Genomic DNA, 12,940 nt, shown 5'->3' with positions numbered 1-12,940 from the left:
AAGGAGAGAAGGTCTGAGGTTGGGTTTCCCATGGTGAGTGACTCAACTAGTAAGACTTCCCACCATCTACAAGGCATCATGTCAGGAGTGTGGTGGAAAACTCCACTCTTGCCTGGACAACATCCTCAAGAAGACAAACAACGTTGAGGACAAAATGTGTAGGAAAAATGTTGAGGCCAAAGCATGCCTCCCCATTGGAAAAACATTAACTGCACATGTTGTAATCTTCAGCAAAAGACAAAGTGCTGGAGGAACCATGTACAAGAGAAAGCATCTGGGTAGGTAATGGATAGACAATGATTTTGGCCAATACCTTTCCTCAATCTGAAGAAGGATCCCAACCCGAAACATCATCTGACTATTCCCTCCACAGATGCTGCCTGACCCGCTGTGTTTCTCCTGCACTTGTGTATCACTCAACTTTGTTTAACTCCCTACCCACACACTAAACATTCATTTGTTTAGTTTTTAGAGATAACAGCAGCAGCGGGAGCTACAATTATATCTTACCAGCTTTGTTACTTTTATTCGATTGGTACAATTTTTTATCCCTGGATCAGAAGAATTGAATCAATTCTTCAATCCTGGATAAAAATCTATAAACCTTCAATTTCTTCAGCACTGCTCTATGAAATAGTGTGCCAGAGTAAACTAAACTAAACCAATTTCAATAGTCTGTGCCTTGAATATATTATGTGAATGTATATTCGGAAACTTTTAAAAGAATTCTAAAGATTTTCAACCATTGAGTGAAGAAATACTTTCCTCATCTCAAATCTAAATGGTCAGCACCTTATTTTGAGACTTGATGTGGTCTCTCAGCATGACATGCCATTCCCATTCTTGTGTCTCTTATCAATTGTTCTGGATAAATTATTCTTGCCTATCAAATATTCTGGATTTCTTGTATCTTAAGCCAAGGATCTGAAAGATATATTTTTTTTACATGTCTGTTGCTGCAAGGAGAAAATCAAACGTATCATTATTGATGCACTTGTTATCTAACTAACCAGTTTAAAATCGGAACCCCTGGCAGAGTCCAAGGAATACGGTTTCAAACATGGTTATCTAAACACAGCTAAAATCACTGACACTTTAACTGCAGATGTGTCTTAACTGTAAGATAAATATTGGACTTGCTGTAATTGTATATATTAGATCTGCCCATATATTACATTTCCCAACAACAACTGAAAATCAATTTTAGCAATGTTGACCTTTTTTTAATTGATTTTTCCATCACTCCAAATGCTGAAAATGTTAACCGTTTATGAGCAAAATTGAAATAGGCTGATCAACTCATGATAGCTCCTTTATGTTAACCGTGTACTCAGTAAGTTAACAAATCAGTTCTACTGTGTAGGAAGGGATTGCACATGCTGGTTTACACCGAAGATTAGGCTATTAAACCTGGATCTGACAAAACTCTGAACATTAATAACCCATTATCTGTTATTTGCACTTTATCAGTATTTATTCATGTGTTTATATTTATATAATGGTATATGAACACACTGATCTGTTTTGTAGTAAATGCCTACTATGTTCTGTGTGCTGAAGCAAAGCAAGAATTTCATTGTCCTATCTGGGACACATGACAATAAACTCACTTGAACTTGAACACTTGAACTTGAGATAAGGCACAAAATGTTGGAGTAACTTAGCGGGACAGGCAGCATCTCTGGAGAAAAGCAATAGGTGACGTTTCAGATCAAGACCGTTCTTCAAACTCTATGTACACCAAAGATAGACACAAAAAGCTGGAGTAACTCAGCGGGGCAGGCAGCATCTCTGGAGAGAAGGAATGGGGGACATTTCAGGTGGAGACCCTTCATCAGACTGGTTAGGGATAAGGGAAACAAGAGACTACATTTTAGTTGATATTGATGAATGTGAAGTTTAAATGTGATGTTACAGAGGTTATTTTTCAAAACATGTAAGCACTAAATAAACATTTTTTTTTCCTTAGCAAGGTGAAAGATTTTACAAGCGGGAAATAGAACACTTTTTCCTGTTTAATGAAAGTGAGTTCACTAATTGTATGGAGTGTTGTGTGATGTTTTGGCATTGTAACACAGTGAGATCAGAGCACAGTTTTCTTTGCTTTGTACTCTCCATATTTGGAACCCTGCACCTGTATTAAACAATCTCTCTAAACATTGCCGAGGTTTGTGGTGGACTGATAGTTCTTCTGCTTGTGTCTTTGCCACCGCTTCAAAGGAATGTCTCCTCTGTAATGCTTTTCCATTCTCTCAGGAGCCAGTTTGTGACAGCTCTTTGAGGTTACTGGATGTTTCTCTTAACTGTTGTACTATATCCACAGGGAAATTAATTGACTTTGTTCATACTGAATTCATTCAAGATATCAACAGCAATGTGATGGGAAAGGAAGGCCCTTTATTTCATCCTTTAATCTAGATTTCAATTTGTCCCCCGAAGATAATAGTAATTGTTATAGAAACATAGAAACATAGAAAATAGGTGCAGGAGTAGGCCATTCGGCCCTTCGAGCCTGCACCACCATTCAATATGATCATGGCTGATCATCCAACTCAGTATCCTGTACCTGCCTTCTCTCCATACCCCCTGATCCCTTTAGCCACAAGGGCCACATCTAACTCCCTCTTAAATATAGCCAATGAACTGGCCTCAACTACCTTCTGTGGCAGAGAATTCCAGAGATTACCATCTGTTTCATTTAAACTTATGCCTCAAATTGGCTAATGTTCCTTATCTTTGCAAATATTTGTCATTGAACAATCTCATAAGTACATGTAAAGCATTTTCACACTGTTTAAAAGACCATTTTCTTAGATATCTGTGACTGACATTCTCAAATTTGCATTATTCTATACATCAGTAGTTGGTAAGTTTCATTAGACTGACATCATCGCCTTATATGAAGAAAGTTTTTCATCCTGAGAAAGGTGCCCAATTTGAAAGGTATGGCTCTACCAACAGAGAAAAGATTTCTTTGCAGTAGTTGGAGAACAGTGAATTCTTTCAGTTTCTTAAACATGTCCACACAATGTTAGTATATAGTATACTAGTTGAATGAATGTGAAGTTTAAATGTGATGTTACAGAGGTTATTGTATCCCGCATATAGTAGGGGAAATCCTATCCTTAAAGTATTCACCTTAACTCTGATAATATAACTATATGTTTTTATAATATTCTGCAGAATTGGCCTTTCGATATAAATATTAAATCAAGGCACTAACTGCCAGCAGAAGTTGTTATGAAACTGCAAGGCAATTTTTTAGATGAATTCAAAATGTGTCCTATCCGACATCTGACTCTAAATCAGTACTTCAAGAACAGATTATATGGGAACCTATTGCCAACTCGCCAGGTGCACTTTGGTTGATAGGCTACATCAATGACTAAACTTCAACCATAGTTGATAATGATTGAAGAAGTTTATGAAATCCTGAAGGCATGGAATTTGTCCAACAATGCAAGCTTTGCAAAATGTAAAATCACATGCCGCAACGGAATGTGACTTTTCTTCATGTCACATTTTTGCCTCCCTCACGGCCTAACAGCAGGATTGGTGCGGCCTCTCCCCGGCCTCTCCCAGAGCTTCAGCAGTGGGCGCAGCATGGACTTTCCATCGCGGAGCCGGGCGATCCCTTGTTGGAGAACGCCGGAGAAGAGCTCCGACCGCCGGCCTGCGGACTACAACACCCTGAACCCGCGGTCTGCAGAGCTTCTAGCTGCGGGTGCAGCGTGGACTTTCCAACGCGGAGTCTGGGATCCCTTGCTGGGGATCTCCGGAGAAGAGCTCTGACTGCCAGCCTGCGCCCTATAACATTGGTAGGAAGCGGCCGATTCGGGACTTCCAAGCCGTGGAGTGTCCGTCCGTCCCGAAGTCGGAGTTTCAAGCATCCCGACGAGAGGGCCCGTACATCGTGCCGTCCGTAGCGGTGACTGTGGAGGGTCCATGGCCCCGATCACGGATGAACAAAGAGGGAGGACTGACTGAACTTTATTGCCTTCCACCACAGTGAAGAATGTTGATTCCACTGTGGTGGATGTTCATGTTGTATTCTATTGTGTACTGTGCTCTTTTTGATTGTATGGCAGCATTGCAAGTCAAATTCCACTGTACCTTAATTGGTGCATGTGGCAATAAATGTGAACTTGAACTTGAACTTGAACATATCCCTCTAAACCTTTCCGATACATGTACCTGTTAAATGCTGTTATAGTATCTGCCTCAACTACTTCCTCTAGCAGCTCATTCCATATATCCATCCATATATCATGTGTAAATTCAGGTAGTTACAGAGCTCAAGCACAGAGTCGATTAATATCGAGCTTGATTCTATCTTTAAAATTCCCAGTACAGGATAACAATCAAGAATGAAATCCTCCATTCCCTAATAAGTGAAATTGAGAATCAGTAAATTATGGAAATCAGAAATAAAACTGATAATGCTGGAATCACTTATATCAGCTGGATAAGAAACAGGCAAGGATGAGTCCCACCCAGTCACTCCCCCTTCTCCTTTCTCCCCCCATCAGTCTAGATTGAGGGTTTTAAAAGATTAAATCTTAGATTCAGGGACAGATTCAGGGACTGTATCTTCCTGGTTTTTATCAGGCAACTGAATTGTCCTATCAACAACTGGAGTGGTCCTGAGCTGCTGTCCACCTCGCTGGAGACCCTCGGACTATCTTTGAATGGATATGACTTTAATTGGATATGAGAAAGGTACAGCAGGCAGTGAAGAAAGCTAGTGGCATGTTGGCCTTCATTGCGAGAGAATTTGAGTTGAGGAGCAAGGAGGTCCTACTGCAGTTGTACAGGGCCCTGTGAGATCACACCTGGAGTATTGTGTGCAGTTTTGGTCTCCTAATTTGAGGAAGGCCATTCTTACTATTGAGGGAGTGCTGCGTAGGTTCACTAGGTTAATTCCCGGGATGGCTGGACAGACATATGATGGAAGAATGGATCGACTGGGCTTGTATTCACTGGAATTTAGAAGGATGCGAGGGGATCTTATGGAAACATATAAAATTCTTAAGGGATTGGACAGGCTAGATGCAGGAAAAATGTTCCCCGTGTTGGGGGAGTCCAGAACCAGGGGTCACAGTTTAAGAATAGGGGTAGGGCATTTAGGATGATGAAAGACTTTTTCACCCAGAGAGTTGTGAATCTGTGGAATTCTCTGCCACATAAGGCAATGGAGTCCAATTCACTGGATGTTTCATGAGAGAGTTAGATTTAGCTCTTAGGGCTAAGGGAATCAAGGGATATGGGTAAAAAGCAGGAATGAGTACTGGTTTTGGATGATCAACTGTGATCATATTGAATGGTGGTGCTGGCTCGAAGGGCCAAATGGCCTACTCCTGCATCTATTTGCTATGTTTCTATGTTTATCTTGCACTAATCTTTATTCCCTTGATCATGTATCTGTACACTGCGGATGACTTGCTTGTAATCATGTATTGAATTGAATTGAATTGAATCCTTTATTTGTCATTCAGACCTTTCGGTCTGAACGAAATGTCGTTGCCTGCAGCCATACATGTAATAATAAACAACACACAATAAACACAAATTAACATCCACCACAGTGAGTTCACCAAGCACCTCCTCACTGTGATGGAGGCAAAAGTCTTAGGGTTGCTGTCTCTTCCCTCCTCTTCTCCCTCTGCGCTGAGGCAATACCCCACTGGGCGATGGTAAGTCAGTCCCGCGGTTCAAGCTCCGCGGCCCGGGGGTGGTCGAAGCTGCCGCCCTCCAGTCCAACGGACGCAGTTGTTGCCACGGGAGCTCCGGAAAATAGGCATCAACCTGTGACCCGCGAGCTCCCGACGATGTCATCCACTGGCCCGCGGCCGAGCCCCGGTTTCAGGTCACCGCCGCCAGAACGCTGCCTCAGCCACCGGAGCACCGTCTCCGCCCCGCACTGGCCCGCCCTCACGCCGCTGACCGATTAGGACACAACGAAAGCTTTTCACTGTACCTCAGTACACGTGACAATAAACGTTTTCTATTCTCACAGATACAGCCTGATCTGCTCAGTAGTTGCAGCATTTTCTGACTTCCTCTCCCTAACCAAGGTTAATAATACCTCAGGTGTCAGAAAGGATTCCAACCTGAAATATTACCTAGATACAAAATGATGGGACAGGCAGCATTTCTGGAGAGAAGGAATGGGTGGCATTTCTGGAGAGAAGAAATGGGATCGTACCTGGATCTCTGGTCCAACTCCCTCTTAAGTATAGCCAATGAACTGGCCTCAACTACCTTCTGTGGCAGAGAATTCCACAGATTCACCACTCTGTGTGTGAAAAAAAAAAATCTCATCTCGGTCCTAAGTTACTTCCCCCTTATCCCCCCTTAACATGATTACAATCAAGCCGTCCACAGTGTACAGATACAAGACGGGTATAACATTTAGTGCAAGATAAAGTAAGAAACGCTGCTGTTGAAATAAAGATTTGAAAGAGTGGAGTGATAGTAACATATAAAAGCATATCCGCTTCTGGGAGCTGTACGCAAAGAATTGCCTGGCGTTGGTGCCATCTTTGAATCAAGTGTTATTGTAACAGTATTAACAATATTGCAACCTGTGTTCAATAGTACATCTCTGTCCTCTTTTGGCCCGGCTTTGCACAACCATACCAGAGCACTAGAAATATTCCCGCCCCCCCCCCTCCCCACCTCTCCCCAACATTCAAATAAAGTATCACAAGAATACATAAATCCTGCACGGACAGTAAAACACAAAGTGCTGCAGTAACTCAGCGGATCAGCCAACATCAGTGGAACTCCTTGAGTCTGAAGAAGGGTCCCGAACTGAAACATCTTCTATCCATTCCTATAGATGCTGCCTGACCTCACTGAATTACTCCAGCATTTTGTGTTTTCCTCAAGATTCGAGCATCTGTTCCTTATGTCTTCACCTTGCACTAACAAAGGGCTCCAAGTTGTGAATTGTTTACATTTCACAAGGGCTTTGGAAGATTTTTATTTAGCTGTTACTTCATGGTTGGCTGGCTATATCCTGGAGTGAAATATGAACAAGTACTTTGAGAGCAACTGCATTCTGGATAGATAGATAGTAAGGTGCTATTTCCATGATCAGAATCACCTTTGAATCGTTCAATCTGCTTAATCCAAGCACACGATGACAAAAGTAAAGACTGATGAATGATATCATTCCTTCGCTGCTCATGAGACACTGAAGCATTGATATCAAAGTAATTGGCTTTTTTAAGTTGTTATTAGACAAAAGCAATATCCAATGCATGCACAATGCCGCTCCACACACATCAGTGGGATTAGTGTTCTATTGATGTTGGGTAAAACCTAGATAAATCTTTGTATAGAATCATGGTTCTCCCTGGTAGAGCAGCCAAACCCTTGGATTAGCATCTCATATAAAACATAATTTATACAGATGTGTAACACTACAGTATTTCCTCAATAATGTGCTGGATTGTGCGATTACAGCCCACAAAACAATCAACTATTGAGTCACATCTAACACTCAATGCATGACGATATAGAACTAAAAGTTAATAAATAGCCTCTTCACATAATGATAGAGGAACTAAAACCTCTACTAATTTCCGCTGTAGCTGCAGGTGGTGCAACATTTGTTCAAACACCTTCTCTCACAACACCATCCTGGGACCTATGCAGCCCTTCCAGATGAAGAGGAGATTTGCATGCATCTTATCTACTGCAGTCTGCACTCTCTACGTGGCCTCCTCTACAACGTGGCTGGAAGCCAAGCGCAGACTAGGAAACCAGTTTGCAGAGCACCTGCACTCTGTCCATAATGGCCATCTCGAGCTCCCAGTTGCATGTCCTTTCAACTCTCTTTCCCATTCCCACAGCAACCTGTCCATCCACGGTCTTCTCTGCTGCCAAAGTGAGACATAGAAACATAGAAACATAGAAAATAGGTGCAGGAGGAAGCCATTCGGCCCTTCGAGCCAGCACCGCCATTCATTGTGATCATGGCTGATCATCCCCTATCAATAACCCGTGCCTGCCTTCTCCCCATATCCCTTGACTCCACTAGCCCCTAGAGCTCTATCTAACTCTCTCTTAAATCCATCTGGTGACTTGACCTCCACTGCCCTCTGTGGCAGGGAATTCCATAAATTCACAACTCTCTGGGTGAAAACGTTTTTTCTCAGCTCAGTCTTAAATGACCTCCCCTTTATTCTAAGACTGTGGCCCCTGGTTCTGGACTCACCCAACATTGGGAACATTTTTCCTGCATCTAGCTTGTCCAGTCCTTTTATAATTTTATATGAGACCCAATGCAAACAAGAAGAACGCACTTTATGTTCCACTTGGGTAGTCTACAATCTAATGATATGTACATTGCACCAGGTCTTCACCTCCATGACAGTGACAACACTAGTAGACAGAGTGGTAAAGAAGGCATATGGTATGCTTCCTTTCATTGGTTGGGGTATTGAGTATAAGAGTCAGAAAGTCATGATGCAGCTCTTTAGGACTTTGGTTAGGCCATATTTGGAGTATTGTGTGCAGTTCTGCTCTCCATATTACGGGAAGGATGTTGTAGATATGCAGTCAAGAAGATTTTTATTATGTTGGCCTTCATCAGTCAGCGAATTGAGTATAGAAACTGGGACTTTATGTTACAGTTGAACAAGATGTTGGTGAGACCACACTTCGAGTATCGTGTTCAGATTTAGTCACCCTGCTATAGGAAAGATACCATTAAGATAAGAAGATTTGTGAGGAAGTTGCCAGGACTCACGGGCTTGAGCTATAAGGAGAGATTAGGCACACTTGGAATGCAGTAGGGAAAGGGGTGATCTTATAGGGATGGGTGAAATCATGGGGGGGAATAGGTATGGTGAATGCTCAGAGTTATTTCCCAGGGTAGGGGAATCAAGACAGGAGGGCTGAGTTTTAAGTTGAATGGGGAAGAGTTAATAGGAACCTGAGAGGCATCTTGTTCACACAGAAGGTAGTGGGCATCTGGAATGAGCTGCCAGAGGACAGTAGTTGAGTACAATAGCATTTAAAAGATATTCAGACGGGTACATAGTTTAGAGCGATATGGGCCAAATGCAGGCAACTGAGCCTGGCTAAGAGGGGACTTCTTGGCCAGCGTAAGTGGGTTGGGCCAAAGGCCCTGTTTCCATGCTGTTTGACTCTTGGACTCCATCAATGTAAGGCCTGCAGATAGCAAAGCCAACACTTGAGAATGTCGGTCTTCACATAGTTTGTGTGGTCTACTATTGTTTTAAAAGATCGAGCAATTCATAGTCCGTGGTTGGACTTCTTTAAGAACTTATCCAGCTTTTCCTCATCCCCCCCACCATACCATAGTTACACCTCCCTCAATCCTATCCTCAATATCGGAGGATCTCACAACCCCTCAATCTGTAATAATCACCTAACCACACCCACACTCACAGCCCAGTTCCAATCTTTACCACCCTGCCTGTCTGGCCTAACCTCAATGCCAACCTCCCTGGGTGACCTTTCTATAAACACTCCCAGACTGATCAGCCCCCTAATCAGACCCCTGATCAAACACCTGGGGTGGCACAGTGGTAGAGTTGCTGCCTTACAGTGCCAGTGACTCGAGTTCGATCCTGACTATGGGTGCTGTCTGTACGGAGTTTGTACGTTATCCCTGTGACCGCATGGGTTTTCTCCAGATGCTCCTGTTTCCTCCCACACTCCAAAGGCGTACGAGTTTGTAGGTTAATTGGCTTTGGTAAAATTGAAACTCTCCCTAGTGTGTACGATAGTCCTAGTGTACGAGGTGATTGTTGGTTGGCAGGATCTTGGTGGGCTGAAGGGCCTGATTCCACAATGTATCTCTAAACACTAAAGTCTAATAATCTCCTATTTTGACTGGCCTATTGAGTCAGTTCCCAGCCTGATCCCCATTAATCTCCCTGCACAATCCCATAACAGCCACTTGACCTGACCTCTCTATCAACTACCTGAGCCCTCTACTAACCTCTGAACTTGACCTCCATCAACCTCACTTTCCAAACCCTCAAACAATCTTCCACCCTGATCCTTCTACCAACTTGGACTTCTTGGTCCAACATGACCTCCATACATGTCTCCTTCCAATCACTCGCTCCCCAGTGATCCCCAGCCTGAACAACATTAGACATAGGCATAGATATAGAAAATAGACACAGGAAAATAGCCATTCGGCCCTTCGAGCCAGCACCACCATTCATTGTGATCATGGCTGATCGTCCCCAATCAATAACCCGTGCCTGCCTTCTCCCTTCCCCCTTTCTCATTCCCTTTACTGATTCCCATGGGGCTCTTTCTCACATGACAGCCCCCAATAAACACATCCAAACTTCAATTATTTGATTTCCTTTCTGTTTTTCATTAGTCTGAAGATTTGACCTTTTCCCTTTTCAGCAGTGAACGATATCTGTGCTGATGACACTCAATTTTGCAACAACATATGTCCAAACAAGTATCTGTTAATCCTCCATACACCAATAGTCCACAGCAACCAATTCAATTTTTACTCCATTCAATTTTTAAGTAACAACTTCAACCTGATGCAGGACTGTAGCGTGGAAGTCTGTAACATGGAGACATGTGCTGGAAGCTTAAGAAAACACAAAGTGCTGGAGTAACTCAGCATCTATGGAGGAAATGAGCAGGCAACGTTCTTCAGTCGGAATAAGGGTCCCGACCCGAAACGTCCGTGACTCTTAGATGATTCTACATTCTCCACATAAGGTTCCCGAAGATATTCCGAGAAGGATTCCTGACAATAACTGCGGTCGACAAAATGCGTAGGAAACATAGAAACATAGAAACATAGAAAATAGGTGCATGAGTAGGCCATTCGGCCCTTCGAGCCTGCACCGCCATTCAATATGATCATGGCTGATCATCCAACTCAGTATCCTGTACCTGCCTTCTCTGCATACCCCAGGAGGAACTGCAGATGCTGGTTTACACCGAAGATAGACACAAAAAGCTGGAGTAACTCAGTGGGTCAGGCAGTATCTCTGGAGAAAAGGAATAGGTGATGTTTCGGGTCAATAGCCATCTTCAGAGAGTCTGGAGAAGGGTCTCGACCTGAAACATTACCTATTACCTTTCTCTAGAGATGCTGCTTGACCCACTGAGTTACTCCAGTTTTTTTGTGTGTATATTCAATAACTGAGGTCCCTTTTCCACACCAGCTGTTCATTGGGTATATACTGAAAATTAGGTACTGGTCAATATATTGCAGCAGTGAATGCAGCAATCCCCTCTGTGCAGAATGGAATAATACAGAAGATGTTTGCAAATGCGGTTTAAAAATGAATACCATAGGTTACTGATGGGTCAGCCACACTAACAAGAGAGTCATAGTCATAGTGTCATACAGTGTGAAAATAGTCCCATTGGCCCAATTTGCCCACGCCGACCAACATGTCCCATCTACACCAGTCCCACTTGCCTGCATTTGGCTCATATCCCTCTAAACCTGTCCTATCAATGTACCTGTCTAATTGTTTCCTAATGCCCCTGTCCCACTTAGGAAACCTGAACGGAAACCTCGGGAGACTTTGCCCCCCACCCAAGGTTTCCGTGCGGTTCCCGGAGGTTCCCGGAGGTTTTTGTCAGTCTCCCTACCTGCTTCCACTACCTGCAACCTCCAGCAACCACCTGCAACCTGCAACTACCTCTTCCGGCAGCTCATTCCACACACCCACCTCCCTTTGTGTGAAAATGTTACCCCTCTAATTCCTATAAAACCTTTCCCCCTTCACTTTAAAAGTAATGTCATCAGTCATCAATGGGTTAACCACACTAACGGGCAAGTCCACAATGTTTTGCAGTCCACTGAATTTGTCCGTAAATTATCAATGAGTTTGGCATTTAAAAAGTTTAAATACTATCATCACGCTAGAAATAGGTAATAAAACTTTCATTTTTACCGTTAGTTTTCCCTGAAACCTTGTTGAAACATTTAATCTGATTGAGTTAATTAAAGCAACAGTTCAAAATATTGAAACAGATTCTTTCTGCGTCTCAATTAGCTGTGATCATCTCTGATGGATAGAGAACTGCTGTGGTACAGGCAACCTACAACTGATTTACTACTTCACTAATATTAGAAAGAATTGTTCATGGGGAAATCTAAATATACAACAGGAAAAAACTTAATAGTACATCAAACCCTGGCTTAATTCCTCATGTAAAACTCCCACCTTAATGCATAATCTTCTTAAAAATTTACCTCCATAGCTGGGAATTATCTTTTCAAACCAACCTTTTCTGCCTCTGATTTTCCAAACATTTCACTTCCACTTTCTGCTTTTTGTTTCCTCTGGTCTCCGTTATTCTGCTGTGGAGTCATGATGCTGACTCGATCCTTAGCTGCACATGTTTCTTGCTTCCCATGTCCAACGGGAGGAATGATTTGTGCACTGTGTTTGCTGTTGCAATCTGCATAAATCCCCCTGATAATGATCTGACTGGACCCGCTGTTTGATCTCTGGTGAGAGTTGCACAGTTTTTCTTTCCACTGAGCTGGGACAGCGTCCTATTCTGATCCATGGGCCGTTCCTCCTCACTGACTAAATAAGGGCATCCTCATCTAGCTGAGCCTCAATGACTGTAACCCTTTAGTGCTAAAGGCATACAAGTCCTGAATTACCAGCACATATCCTACTTTTAAGCGGGGTCGTTTTGTAGAATGTTTTATTTTTTCAGCGGCCCTTATTTTACCAACCCAGCCCTTTTTACTTCTAATATTGAAACTAATTAATAAAATTAAATTAAATTAAGAAATTCCGATCACAATCTAAGAATCCAAAAGTGTTAATTTACGAATAGAAATTATCTTTTGCTTCAATAGCTCTCAGTTCCATACTCAGCGAGTAGATTGCAAAGCATAGAAACATAAAAAATAGGTGCAGGAGGAGGCCATTCGGCCCTTCAAGCCAGC

At 42.8% G+C, this 12,940-nt stretch overlaps 1 protein-coding gene across 3 annotated transcripts in view; it reads right to left on the bottom strand.

Annotated features, from left to right (window-relative positions):
* Nucleotides 1-12,556, bottom strand: part of LOC116979170 (rho GTPase-activating protein 20-like) — an 84,954-nt gene extending 72,398 nt beyond the window's left edge. The window contains exon 1 of one of the 3 annotated variants that reach the window (XM_033030701.1): nucleotides 12,263-12,556. In XM_033030701.1, coding sequence (XP_032886592.1) covers nucleotides 12,263-12,349 — 87 coding nt within the window. In that variant the 5' untranslated portion in view covers nucleotides 12,350-12,556. Of the gene's footprint in view, nucleotides 1-12,229 lie in introns of all 3 variants that reach the window. The other 2 variants (XM_033030703.1, XM_033030702.1) reach the window with 2 other exon arrangements.
* Nucleotides 12,557-12,940: the final 384 nt, after the last annotated feature.

Source organism: Amblyraja radiata, chromosome 12, assembly GCF_010909765.2.
Source record: "Amblyraja radiata isolate CabotCenter1 chromosome 12, sAmbRad1.1.pri, whole genome shotgun sequence".
NCBI lineage: Eukaryota > Metazoa > Chordata > Chondrichthyes > Rajiformes > Rajidae > Amblyraja > Amblyraja radiata.
Note: the sequence above shows the minus strand (reverse complement) of the source record. Positions and strands in the feature narration are given on the sequence as shown.